The sequence below is a fragment of the Pipistrellus kuhlii genome, unplaced genomic scaffold, assembly GCF_014108245.1.
Source record: "Pipistrellus kuhlii isolate mPipKuh1 unplaced genomic scaffold, mPipKuh1.p scaffold_m20_p_4, whole genome shotgun sequence".
Taxonomy (NCBI): Eukaryota; Metazoa; Chordata; class Mammalia; order Chiroptera; family Vespertilionidae; genus Pipistrellus; species Pipistrellus kuhlii.
Genome location: NW_023425540.1, coordinates 33,550,746 through 33,564,721, shown reverse-complemented (window position 1 = coordinate 33,564,721; position 13,976 = coordinate 33,550,746). Strand labels below are relative to the sequence as shown.

General features: G+C 38.3%; 1 protein-coding gene across 2 annotated transcripts in view; it reads left to right on the top strand.

Annotated features, from left to right (window-relative positions):
* Positions 1-13,976, top strand: part of MRPS27 (mitochondrial ribosomal protein S27) — a 68,849-nt gene that overhangs the window by 5,057 nt on the left and 49,816 nt on the right. For both annotated transcript variants that reach the window (XM_036410181.2, XM_036410182.2), the window contains 2 exons: positions 8,577-8,647; positions 10,676-10,734. In XM_036410181.2, the coding sequence (XP_036266074.1) occupies positions 8,577-8,647; positions 10,676-10,734 (130 nt within the window). The remainder of the gene's footprint in view (positions 1-8,576; positions 8,648-10,675; positions 10,735-13,976) is intronic.

The window sequence follows — 13,976 nt, the reverse complement described above, 5'->3', positions numbered from 1 at the left end:
GTTGATTTGTGAGACCTGGCATTGGATGTATGGGCAGGAGCCAGCCGAAACAGAGCTGTGGAGAATCTGAAGATTAGTAACTGCATATTTGCATTGAAATGAAGAATCATTGTGAACCACAGACAGAAATGCAGATGGACACAGATGTGGTGTGCAGCAAAGTCAAATACCATTTGGTATTATAGCATTATAATAGGTGCTTGCTGACAGCTTTATTAACAAAATGGTAAACAATTCTTGTAAAGTTCTGAATGAATCAAAGTGCTGTCTTTCCTCAATTTATTTAGTATTTGCACTTATGGAAAATTCAGCTTATTTTCAAATTATGCCCCCCAAAGTGCTTTGTTTTTATATGTAAAATGGAGTTTTGTTAATTATAGACAGGTATTTTTAATAGTGTGGATGTCTGCCATGTCATACATGATATGTGGATTGAATATTTTTGACTTTTTATATGGAAATAATTTGAAATTTACAAAAAAATCATAAAAATAATACAAAGAACATCTGACCCTTAGCCCAGATTTACATATTGTCACCATTTTGACCCATTTATTTTTGCTTTCTCATTCTCTGTATGCACACTTTTTTTTTTTTTTAAACTTTTTGAAGAGTTGTTTTTTCTTACGTAGATTACAGCTCTTTATCCTGAATGCTTTCGTGTATATGACCTGACATTTTTAAAGAAGTTAGTCCCTTCTTTAAATAGGATATTGTTCCTTCTGGGTTTGTCTGAGGTTTCCTTATGATTAGATTCAAGATATGTTTTCCCAGTCAGAATATTGTCAGTGTTATTTTGTCCTTCTCAGGGCACATCTAGAGATACCTATTGTCAATCTGCCTTCACTGGCAGTGTTAATTTTGATCACCTTGACAAGTGTGTCTTATTTTCCCATTAGAGAGTTACAATTTTTCTCCATTATGACTAATAGGCAATCTGTGGAGAGACATTTTAATGTCATGTTTAGCAAAAGTTTCTCCTAGATTTAGAATCTATTGAGGCATCTTGCCTGAATCAGTCTTTATTATAACAATTGCAAAATGATGGTTTTCCAACTCAAGTAATATTTCCACATTTACTAGTTAGTACTCAGTATTCTATTGTGAGCAGGAGCCCTCCCTACTTTCCATTTCTTCCTTTGAATTACTATATTTATCTGTTCATTATCAATGTGATCTGGACTGTGGATTTCTCTTGTTTTTCTTTTTAATGATTCATTACCATTCTTGTCCCAGATTTGGCTCGTAGGAGCCCTTTCAAGCTGATTCTCAATGTTCTAAGCTCATCTTGTACCTCTCCTGCTCTGGCCCGGTATCAACTCTTTCTCCAAAGCATCCTGTTCCTTTTAAAGGGAATGGTGTTAGAAGCCAAGATCTGCATATTAGATGTCCTCTTGACATTGTGGAGTTTTTGCTTCTTGGCCCAGTCAGTGGAAAATATGTATACACCATGTATAATAAAAGCCTAATATGCTAAGTGTCCAGTTGTCTATTCAACCAATCCAAGAGTAATATGCTAATGAATCGCTAAGGCTGCTCAACCGCTCACTATGATGTGCACTGACCACCAGGTGGCAGATGCTCCAACCATAGGTTAGCTTGCTGCTGGGGTCCTGGGGTCCCGCCGATTGGGACTGAGCGAGTTGAGCTGGACATGCCCTGGAGCCCTCCCACGTCACTCCCCAGCTGGCTAACCTCCCACTTCCACTTCTCTCCCTAAGTCCCTCCCCGGCCCCAGTTGTGCACTGTGGGGTCCCTTTCACAATCTGGGACCCCTCAGGGAATGTTGGAGAGCCAGTTTTGGCCTGATCCCGCTCAACGCAGGAGCTGCCCCCTGGTGGTCAGTGTGCTCCCACAGAGGGAGCACAGCTCAGCCAGAAGCGGAGTGATGAAACTTGTGATGGGCTCAGTTATATTGCAAAACTTGTTCTGATGTCCTATTTGTGAATTAAAAGAAAAGACTATGAAAGTACAGAGAAGAGAACAAAGAATTTCAGGAAAACTATTGCTAACACTTTCTTAGATATGAAGGGAAGATTAGTAAACGAGTCTACTGTATTTGGCACCTAGGTTTGGGGTATAGTCAGCTGTCTGCTATTCTGAGACAAATCTAAGGGAATGTTTTCATGGATTCCTGAATAAGGAAAAACTTTTTGCCAAAAAAAATGAACATTATTATCTGCAACAAATAAGTCTATGGGGATAATTGTCTCCTTGTTTGTTAAGAGAGTATACTTGGGAACGCAGTACCAGCCACCACTTACTGAACACCACCTAGCCTAGAATACCCTTTGTACCCTCTGAATCCTACCCAGTCAGAATAGAATTGACCTTGCCCTGTCTTCTTACAACACTTGGTTATGCAGAGTGATGTGGTGAAGAGCCTGCATTTGGGAGACAGACATCTAGGTGTGACCCTCAGCTCTTTCAGCTTTCCAAAACTGTCACTTAACCTCGGTTCCTGTACTTGTAAAGTTAGGGAGGATGGTAATGCCTGCCCTAGCTAAGACCCTGACATGTCGCAGATGGCTCCAGAAATATGCGGAATGAACAAATCCCTAGGCCCCTTGTTTTTCTGAATACCAGAAAGGTGGGAGATTCTGAAACTCAAATGGCTTGGAAGGAAAAGAGGCATTTGAGACAATATGCTTTTCCTTACTGTGCAATAGAATGTGATTAAAACAAGCATTCGCTTCTATGTGCTATTACTACGGTACATACTTCCCCCCTAACTTCAATTAGAGTGTTTGGGTTAGTGCCTTGGCCCTGAGAAGTGAGGGCACCTGTGGTCAGGGCGGGTGATGGGTGGCTGAGGCCGCCTGCGGGAGATGGGGCAGTAGGTGGCAGTGCGGACTCGGAGGAGATGCCTGGCAGCCGGTGGAGCCGCCGTTGGGCGGAGCCTTTCTGTAGCCCCAGCCGCTCCGGAGCCTTGGGCGCCTGTGTAGGAGGCCCGCCCCCCAGCATGTGGAGGGCTGTGATTGGACGCGGTGATCTGGTGCGCACTAGCTGATTGGGGGAGTGAGGAGGAGCGCATCGTCCGCGAGTCCCCATTGGAGGACATCGGGAGGCGTGGCATGGGGGGAGAGAAGAGGTGGGGCTGCGGCTGCGGCTGCCATCTGTGTAAATGATTTGAGGGGGCGTTCTGGGTTCTCCTTGTGCAGCTAGGTGCCGCCTCTCCAGTCCATTAGTGGTTTCTGTCAGAGTCTTGAAGGAGAGCTGTGGAGGTCTGTGCGGCTCATAGTGTGAGGGTTGCTCATTACCATGGAGGTCTTAACACCGGTTCTGTTTCACAGAGTGTGCCTGCACTGCAGTCTAGGGGGGTCAAGCAGGCCATGCATGCAGTGCAGGTCCTCAGATAAAAATCAGGAAACAATCTCTGTTCACTGCTAGCCGTGTGCCTGGTTCTGTGCAAAGCATTTCATAGGCATCATCCCATTTATCTGCTTGCTGGGCTGTTTCAGAGGTGGCCTGATTTCTGTGCATCCTCCTCTTTCAGTCTCATTTTCACGCATACACACACACACACACACACACACACACACCAAACGTTATTGTCTAATATTAAAGTTTTATCCTTTAAAACACAGGTAAGACATTACTATTTTGCATAACTAGTTTTCCCTCAGATTGAAGCAGTTTTATTTACTTGCCATTCTAGCATCTCATGTCTTTTATAAGGATTATTTTCTATCTTCTAAAAAAAATTCTGAAAAGTTCCTTTTGTAAATGTTTGTTGCTAATGAATTATCTCAGTTTCTGTTTGTCTAAAAACATCTTATTTTTCTCTTAATTTTAAAAGATAAGATTACTAGATTTGTGAATCTCTGTTGAGCGTATTTACACCTAGCATATTCTGCCTTCTGTGTTCCTACTAAGAAAGTACACATTGGTGTAGTTGTTTTTCCTTTATAAGTAACATATCTTTTTCTTCTGGCTACTTTTAATAGCCCCTTATTCCTCAGGTTCACTATAACATGGTGTGAGTGGAGTTTTGCTTAATTGATTTGAGATTTTATGTTTCTTGGATCTGAAAACTTATGTTTTTTATCAGTTCTAAAATTTATTTAGCTATTATCTAATCATGTATCACTTCTCCCCATTCTCTTTACTTCTTTTAGAAATTCAATTAAATGCAGTTTAGGCCTTATTTCCTATTTCTCTTTTGTACTTTTCATCTTTACCTGTTTTTGTGCATTCTGTGTAATTTCTTTTAGATCTATCAGTTCACTAATTCTCATCTCACCTGTGTCTAACCTGCTCTAATTTACTCATCAAGTTATAGGGTTTCTTTTACACCTTCGTTGAAGTATTCTTTACACAAACTGCACATATTTAAAGTGTACAATTTGTTAAGTTTTGACATATGTACACTTGTATATATCAATGAGCTTATCACCACAATCTTAAGTAATGAGCATTGTGTCCCCCTACCCACCACCACCTATCACTTTGCAGTCCTTCTTTCCTGCCTCTTCTGTCCACCTTCCTAAATTCCCAGGTAACCACTGATATGCTTTCTGTCATTACAGATTAGTTTGCATCTTCTAGAATTTTATGCAGTAAAACCAACTCTTTAGACCACTTTAAACAAAGTTCTCAGGTTGGTGTATCTTGTATAACAGAAGAGTGCGAATTTGGGCCTCAGAGGTGTGAGGGCGGACTGTAGTTAGAATCCTCAGGGATAGCATCCCTGCTGTTTATCTTTGCATGGTGCATTATTTTCCAATTAATTCATCTTTTCACTACAAGTGTAGCCCTACCTGGTCCTGGCTTTATCTGAGGCTCTCTAAACTAGTTTATCTTCTTATAAAGGCCTTGGTTATGTCCTCTGTCCCCCATAAGCCATTAAAACCAAAGCTCTGTGTCCCTGGGGACCTGCAGATCCTCTCAGGTGACTGCTACAAGCAGTGCTCCCTTAAACACTCAAAGTTTGTGCTCCCATCTTGACTGTGGCCTCTGACAATTACATCCACCTTCTTGAAAGCTCAGTCACATATATTTTAGTAACAGCTTTATTGAGATGTGTTCACATACTATAAAGAAAAAACATGTACAGTATTTAACATGTATAGTATTGTGCAACCAAGCTCGGTCATGTTTGAAAATTTTTCGAAATATTTTGTTTTTATAGCAGGAGGAATATTTTAAAGGATATTTATTCTCCCTTATTCCAGAAACAAAATTCAGTTTAATATATTCTTCAAGCTTAGGAGGAGCAATCAGGACTGTGTTTCTCTTCCCCTCTCCCCCCATGGTAGTTTTCAAATAAAACCCACTTCAGTCCTAAGAAGCTGCATCACAGTCTCGTGGGGCTTTGTTTAAAAATTTGGATTCCTCTGATGTCCCCTCAAACCGACAGAATTAGAGTTACCCTCTAGGTGTGAGGTTAGGAATCTGAAGTTTTAAAGCCCCTCAGATGATTCAAATCCTCAGCTGGTTTTATGAACCAGTACACCCCTCTATTTGGAGTAGTGTAGGGTCCTCAATGTGTATGTACCCAGCTCATCAAGGGTATTGTTTTCTTCAAACAAGAAGGCTATTTTTATAATAGTTTCCATACTTCCACATTATCTGTTCAGTTTTGTTAAATGAAGCATTTTTCAGATCCATTTTCCATATAGTCTTTGTCTTTGTTATATATTTCCTGAGAAGCTGAGTGACAGGCAAGAAAGCATCTTCTTTAGCACATCCCTTTGAACAACATCTGAGCATCTGCTGGCCCCTCAGTGACACATAACGTGATTCTTTGGCTATTGAAGCCCATAGTCCAGAAGCCTGTGGTGCTGGCCCTCTGCAGGCCGCAGCGGCCCAGCTTTCCTGGCCATCCCTGCTCGGTGCACTTTTCTGCCTCATTCATCACGCCAGCATTACCACAGGAGGTGATTGGTCACATAGTATATTTAGCAGCAAACCTCTCTCTGACTTGCAGTGTGCAAATGTTAATTCAGCAGCTGCTGAGCCTGCAGCTGTTGCCCTTTTGGAGGCCCCAGCCTGATTTCACTTGGCTGAAGACGTCTGGATGCGAAGGGTTAGAAGAGAATCTTGAGAAGCCAACCTAATGCAATGTTCAGTTCTACATTGTACGCTCTGTGAAACCCAGCAGGAAATGGAGGCCATTTTAATTAGGCCAGTAGACCCTGATTCTGCTTTTTTAAAGTTAAAGTTTAAATTTGAAGTAATTCACTTTAATGCCTGTCATCTCAACACAAGGGCCTCTATCATGAAGGGATTATAAAGATTTTGTATCATGGAAGTATTGTTTAATATCATTCTGTGAACAGGTAGATTTAACAATATTAATTTGCCTTAGTGTGGGTGTGTGTAGGGGAGTGTCTTTACTATTCTTTAATCATCTGGTATTGATCCTTTCAAGATAGTGGTGAGAAAAGCTAATTACTTTTACATCATATTAGGTTTAGGGTATTTGCAAATTTGTTTTCTCCAGCAGCTCCTGAATCATTGAGATCATTACCTCCAGGAAATAACAGAGAAAAAATTGGTTAAATGCACTGCATTAAGTCTTCAACAAATACTTGTCAGTTGTTTACCTGTCTCTGTATTACTTGACACTGATTTCTTCCACTAGGGAGTAAAAAAACACACACAAAAATACCCTTGAAAATCCAGTTACTTCTTTTTTCTCCTTTCCTCTCTGCTTTCCATTCTTTTCTCCCCCCCCTTTCCTCTCTTACTCCCTCTCTTTTACTCATTTCTTTAGGTATTTATTGAGTGCCTTTTATGGAAATGTTCTAGAGACTGAGAATTTGTCATGAGTTAAAGCCTTGTCTTCATGGATTTTACTTAAGTGTGAAAAAGAGAAAAAAGAAACAGATAAAAAACACAGACCAGCTTTGTAGGCATTTGCAGGTCATAGGAAATATTTTGGATTTTAGCCTAAGTGTGATAGGATGCTATTGGTTGAAGAAAGAGAATGACAGGATGTGATTTATCTTTTAAAAGGCTGTGTAGAGAATAAGTTGGTAAATGTGGGGGGTTAAGGTGAGTAGTCAGGAGGTGAGAGATATTGGTGGCTTAGCAGTGGTTGTGGTAAGAAATATATATTTACATTTCAAAAATCTAGACCCTATAAGATTTGCTGACAATTGGTTAAAACAACGAGGTCAAGAATGACACCTATTGTAGATTTTTGGCCTGAGAAAGCCAGTGAAGGTAGTGGTCATTTACTGAGATGGGAAAGACGTGGGGGGAAGCAGGTTTGGAATGGAAGGCTGCAGAATGAAGAGGACATGTAATGTTTAGACACCTATTAGACACTCAAATGGGGATGTCACCTTTGCAGTTGGAAATACGAGTGTGGAGTTACAGGCAGGAATCAGGTAAACATACAAGTGTGGAATCAGTAATCTGTAGATGATGATTAAGGCTATCAGAGAGAGAGTGTGGCGAAGAGAAAAGTCTACTGTTTAGACATTTAGGAGTCAAGAAGAGGCAGAGATCCTGCAAAGGAGCCCAAGAGAGAGAGAAAAGAGTATTTTCATGAAGGTTAACTATATTAAATGCTCATGAGCAATCAGGTAAGAAGATGAGAATGAAGAATTAACTACTGGGTTTAACTATGTGGAGGTTGTCATTGGTGTTAGTGGAATGATGGAAACCAAAATCTGATTTGAGAGAGATCAAGAAAGAGTGGAATTAAGGAAGTAGTCACAATTGTACCAGGTATGACTCTTTTCAGTTGTCTTGCTGCTGGGGGGAGCAGTGCAAACAAGTAGTAGGAAGGAGAAATGAGGGAGATGTGTGGATTTGTTTGTTGTTTGTTTAATAAAGTTTGCCCTTTGTGAAAAAAGGAGTTGGGCAGAGTAAAGGGGCACAGATGCTGATAGCCTAGTGACTTGGTGGTGGGAGGATGAGGTTCTCTTTTGATTGCTTCTGTTTTATACTTAGAAAAATAAGACCCATTATTATAAGTATGAGAAGACATGAATTTGGAGATTTATGTTGCCTAGGATTTCAGATATTTTTAGACTCTGAAATAACTGTGTAATCTCAGGAATACCAAGTAGCCAAGTGGATGTTCAATTAAAAGAAACTAAAATAGGAGTAATTCAGGCTGAAAATCTTTAGGTAAAGCGAGGGTACCTTCTCTGATTTTTTCAGGGAATGTATAAAAGTTATTTGATAAATTCCAATTTAAAAAAATTAATAGCTAATATATTTATCTGGTTCGGAATGCAAAAGGAATAAATGTAAACGGTGAAGAGTCTTCTTCCCTTGGCCCCTTACCATCTAATTCCTTTCCCTGGAGTCTGTCAGTTATAACACTTACTGTGCCTCCTTTCAGAGCAACTTTATTGATGCATTTAAAAAAACTAAATATATGCCGTTATTTAAAAAATAACCCTACTGCAATTACATAAATCATTTTTAAACATTCCCAATATTTTTTATACTCTTTAATTTACCCAGAAATAATTTCTAAAAATAGCAAGAAAGTGCATCTGTTTTAATCCTGGGTTCATAATGATGGCAACCATGTGGCAGGAGTTGTATCTGTGAGGTTTTCCATAAGAAATGTGTATATTTAACGGGTTCTTTTTTCTTCTTTGCCTCCACAGCTGATCTGGCATCTTTAATGGATAAAACATATGAGAAAAAGTTGCCTGTTAGTTCTTTAACAATATCACGGGTAAGAAAACTTAAATATATATGTATATTCAAAGACAAAGGTGGAAGAAATCAAGAAAGGCTTCTTATATGGATGAGGTTGTATAAATAAATAATATTTTTCATAGAAAATATTTTTCCAGAGTATAGTATGTTTTTGTGGTTACTAATAGATGTTTTATGTTGAAGTAACAAATTTTTTGACTGAAATAAAAGCTAATAAATGTATCAGACTGTGATGTCAGTGATGATTGTTATGTATCTGATTTATTTTTCCAGGATATGGTATTCTGTTGTATAATATCATGATTATTTTTAGCTTGATATACCCATCAGAGGAATAGTATTCACTTGTTAGTATTGGAAATATTTTTGGTAGCTGAGAAAGTCTGTAAAAGAATGTATATTAATGTCCATGTTAAACTGCTGTAGAGCAGTGGAGGAGAGAATAATATTAGGCTAGGAACGAAGAATAGTAATTGACAGTAACCATTACTGAACACCTTCTATGCCATCTATTGTACTAGTTTCTTAACATACATTATCTTATATATTAATTCTTACAGAGGCCATAAGAGAGAAGCATTATTATCTCCATTTTAATGCAAGACTCAAGTTGATAAATTTCTCAAGTTCACACAGGTCATAAGTGGAAAAATTGGGCTTCAAACCCAGTTCTCTGTGACATCAAAGTTCTTTTCCTTCAAATAATAACTGATTTTGTCTTTACCGTGAATTAACTTTGTGACATTGGGCATTGGGCCCCTCTCCTGTTCCTCATTTCCAATCTGAGGACAATAGTATTTTCCTCATAGGGCTGATGTGATGATGCTAAAATGAGTTTTTAGTTGTGAAAGCTCTTTGTAGAAATTAATAGCACCATAAACTCAAGGTTACTGTTAAATCTAGAAGAGGAAAAGGAAAGAAACTATCATTATTTTTAGTCTGGGTTCTTTCTTTTTGTCTCGAGATAGTCTCCTTTTAGTAGGAGAAGAGTTTAACTAGGTCATAACAAGTTTTATAGACTCATAATGTTCAGATTGAAGGGTAACAGAGAGGTCATCGGTTCATGAAGGATAAAATCTCTGTTGCCATAATCCCTGATATTTGTTTAGGCAGCACTGCAGAATTTTAAAAACATTCACATGCATTGTCTTATTGGGCCTGCAGGCCCTTGGAGGCAGGTGCCTTTATTCTATTTATGCAGATGGAGCACCTGAGTTCCAGAGGGGCTGTGCCATCTGTTTATGCCATACAGCAAGCAGTCAGGAGAGCTAGCTCTTAACTGCAGGTCCTGTGTTTACACCAGTTCATTCGCCCCTTAATGAGATTCCTAAATCCAATTCATAAGTCAGAGGCATTTTGAGAAACTCTCCCCCTTTTTATTCTCTCTCTCTCATTCTGAGGTTTTAATGATATTCACAACATGTGTTACCTTCTACTCCATCTCTTTTGCCTCCGAGTCTCTACTTTAGGGTAGAATCTATCCTTGGAATAGCTCTTTCTGTTTCCTTATTTAGTTTAGAATTAAGGAGCATACTCATAGATTTTTAGGGTTCAAAAGGAGACTTTGATGGTTGGCTGTTCCATAGCAGAACTTAAGTCAGAATAAGAAAAACAGTTCTAAGATTGAGTTCTCTAAATTTAGATTTTTATCTCTTGAGCATATTTTTTTAGCCAGTAGAGTCTTTAACCTTTCAGATATGTGTTCCCATGTATTTGGAGCTCAGAACATAGAAAATTTTAGAGTTTAAAGATAAAGGGAAATATCAAAGACTAGTTATAAATTAGTATAGTATAGTATAATATAGTATAAAGGAGGAGTGTTCTCTTGCTCTGAATAAGGTTCATGTTTGATTTCCAGTTTTTCTGATCAAGTTAGTTCTCTACAAAGAAAAAGAGAAGACATGGTATATTTTTTTTTATTGCATTAGCACAGAAGGGTTTCAATAAAATGAGTGTTTTGTCTTTTTTAATGTCGGTGTATGAACTAAACCCAATATATGGCATAATTTGTATTCATTCAAAAGTTTGTGTTTTTGTCTTTTAGTTTGTGGACAACATCTCATCTCGAGAAGAGATAGATCACGCAGAGTATTACCTTTACAAGTAAGTTTTCCATATTATTGGGCTATCACTTTCCTATTTCACACCTCTTTTTGACACAAAAGATGGTATGTATTATTGAATAGTATTATATATACTATTCAACACCTTGCTGTTTTCATTTCTGTTTTGGAGATCTTTTCCTATCAGTAGATAGAGAGCTTTTTCATTTTTTATATCTATATGATATTCTAGACTAGGGGTGTCGAACTCAATCAGAGAAGGGGCCAAAATCTAAAATCCAGCCTAAATCGCGGGCCGAATGGTTTACTGAACAGTCATAAACTGTCATTGTGATGGAAACGCAGCGGAGTGCAGTGATGACAGCGCGGTGCGGGCCACATTGCAAGGCCTGGCGGGACGGATTTGGCCCGCGGGCCTTGTGTTTGACACATGTGTTCTAGACTATGATTATGTTATTTAAACCACTTCCCTATTGATGGATCTTTAGATTGAGCGCTTTCTCTCTTTTTATATTATATATAATATAACAAAAATAACCTTATACATGTGTAATTTTGCACATAATCCTCATAAGTATTTACATTTGTAATTTCAATAGCTGTTTCCAAATTGCTTCCTTGCGAGGTTTTATCAGTTTACATTCTCATCAGCAGTGTATGAGAGAGGCCTGTTTTTACAACTTGACCACTAGGAGTATTTTTACACTTTGGGATTTTTTTTTCTTCTTAATCTGAGAGATAAAAAATTATATATTTATCTCTTCTCTTTATTTATTCACAGTGAAATATACTCTATATGCACTATTTGGCCTCTACTATTAATTAATACTATATCTAAAAGAATTTTTCTACATCACCACAGATAACTTCATTCTTCCTCTCAGCTGTAAGCAGCTGCACTGTGAACTGTGTACAGATACACTCACACATGCGTACAAAGAAGCTTGTTCGGTGCAGCACAAGCTATAGCAGGAAAAGACCGGAATGACCTAAAGCTCATTAAATAATTGGCCAAATAAATTATGACTTATAGTTGATGTTCCACTTCTCAAATATCTGTCAGAATGATACCTTACAACTAACTTTTTATATGTTTCCTTGTTGTGGTTTTAAAAATATGATTTAGAATTTGTTCCAATTCCTGAGTTTCAAAAATAGCCTCATATTGGAATTTAAAGTGTTTCCAGTAAGCATTACATTAGAATTCCCATTTGATCTTACTTTGTTTTGATCAAGAAAGTTTCAGTTATTTTTATCTGGGTTCATTTTTAAAAGCTTCCATGAACATGTACTCAATTTTCTTTTACTTGCTTTTAAAAATAGTAATGTGGCTTCTTTTTTTTTTTTCTTTCTGAATTGGGTGAATTCTACCATCTTTTTGGTGTTTTTGTTTTAAATATAAACCTCATATAGATTAGATTCTACACTCTAAAAAAACCTTTATTTAAAATCTACGATTGCCTTTAACTATGTCCTGAGTTTAAATTTTAGGTCCTGAAATCATAATTGCAAGTGCCTTCCTACCCATCATTAAGATAAACATAAATGGCCGGATGGCATGGCTCAGTGATTGAGAGTCAACCTGTGAACCAGGAGGTCACAGTTTGGTTCCTGGTCAGGGCACATGCCCGGATTGTGGGCTCTATCTCCAGTAGGGGATGTGCAGGAGGCAGCCGATCAATGACTCTCATCATTGATGTTTCCATCTCTCTATCCCTCTCCCTCTCTTCCTTCCTCCTTAAAATCAATAAAAATATATTAAAAATGAAAAAAGTTAAATATAAATGAATGTGTGAGGACAGCAAGTTCTGTCTTTCTTTAGTGGTTCTTAGCCTATGGGGCTCCTTTGATAGTTATTTTTGCCTATGGTGAAAGGTATATTTGGCTGGCATCTGCCCAGTTCTCATCCTTTTGCTTTGCTTATGACAAAATGTAAAAAATAGTTTCAACTTCTAAATAGAAACAATTAAAAATCCACCCCATAAAACACAGTGCCATAGTCTTAAAAAAAGAAATATGTCTCAAATTTTCTTTTGTCCCAAAGTATGTCTGTAACATAGAACTCATTTCAATGATTCAACATCCAACTAGTGTTTACTGAGCACTTAGTGGGTGTCCAGCCTTTCTCTAAAGCGCTGGACATGCAGTGATGAATAAATGTGACCCTATTCCTCTCCTTGTACATTAAAGTTTAACTGAGAAACTTGTCCTACCTTTAAGATCTTCCATGATTAAATCTTCACATGACCCCCAGTTTTGTGTGGCCTGGAGTCTTACTGAAAGTTTCATAAAATCCTTATTTCCTCTTTCCATATAGGTCATACAGAAGACTTTTGTCTATCTTAAATCTGACCCACTGTTTAATTTGTCATCCTTTCCTTTGCTTCATTAAAAAAAGTTCTAACTATGACATCACTTTTTCATTTCTGTACTTTCTCTGCCCTTCCATTTCTAAGAAAATTCCCTCTCTCAGATTATTTTTTTTAAGAAACATTTTTATGATTTCTTAAGATGACTGTTATACGTATATGAGACTAAGTATAACTCCCGAAAGTTGTATTCAAATGTTAGATAAAGTTACAATTATGAATTCTTGGGTTTTATCTCCATTGATTGAAATTAGGAGTATTAATCCTGAAGACACCAAGGGCCTGAAGTATTTCTACCTGCTAGGTCTTCAGCATGCAATGGTTGTGATGCCACATCCATCCCTACATGGGGTGACTTTATACACCGTAGAGTCAATTTAAAAATCACAGGTCTAGGGTGATGAAATATAGAAGCACTTTCCTAATCCTTCAACTAACAGCTTTTTGCTGATCTGCCTGAGGATCTCTCATTCCTTAGGCAGTACCATCTTGAAGGGAAGGCCCACAGCAGGACTTTTGGCTGCTACCTCTCTCATTAGCTCAACTCTTTCCCTGCCTTAGCCTGTAGAGACAGGCCTGCATGCAAGGTGTAGCTGCTACATCATCTTATCTTCCAGTGATCAAGTATCCACAATGGCTGTGTAAAGAGCTTTAGTGCCAAAGAGGTTGGGAAATCTCAAATGATCCAGAGCTGATTGAGTCTCTGCCATTGTATATCAGGTGCACAGGAAAGCAGCTCCAAGTTTCAACAATTCAGGATACTGCTGGCAGATGCCAGCTTGTTATCCTGTCACCCCAGGACAGACATTCAGCCTTTGAATCTCTTGAAGTACACAGGTTTCAAAGTTCAGGGGCTTGAACATGTAAGGAGTCTCAGGGATCTTCTAAGGAGAGTTAGAAAGGTCGCTCACTA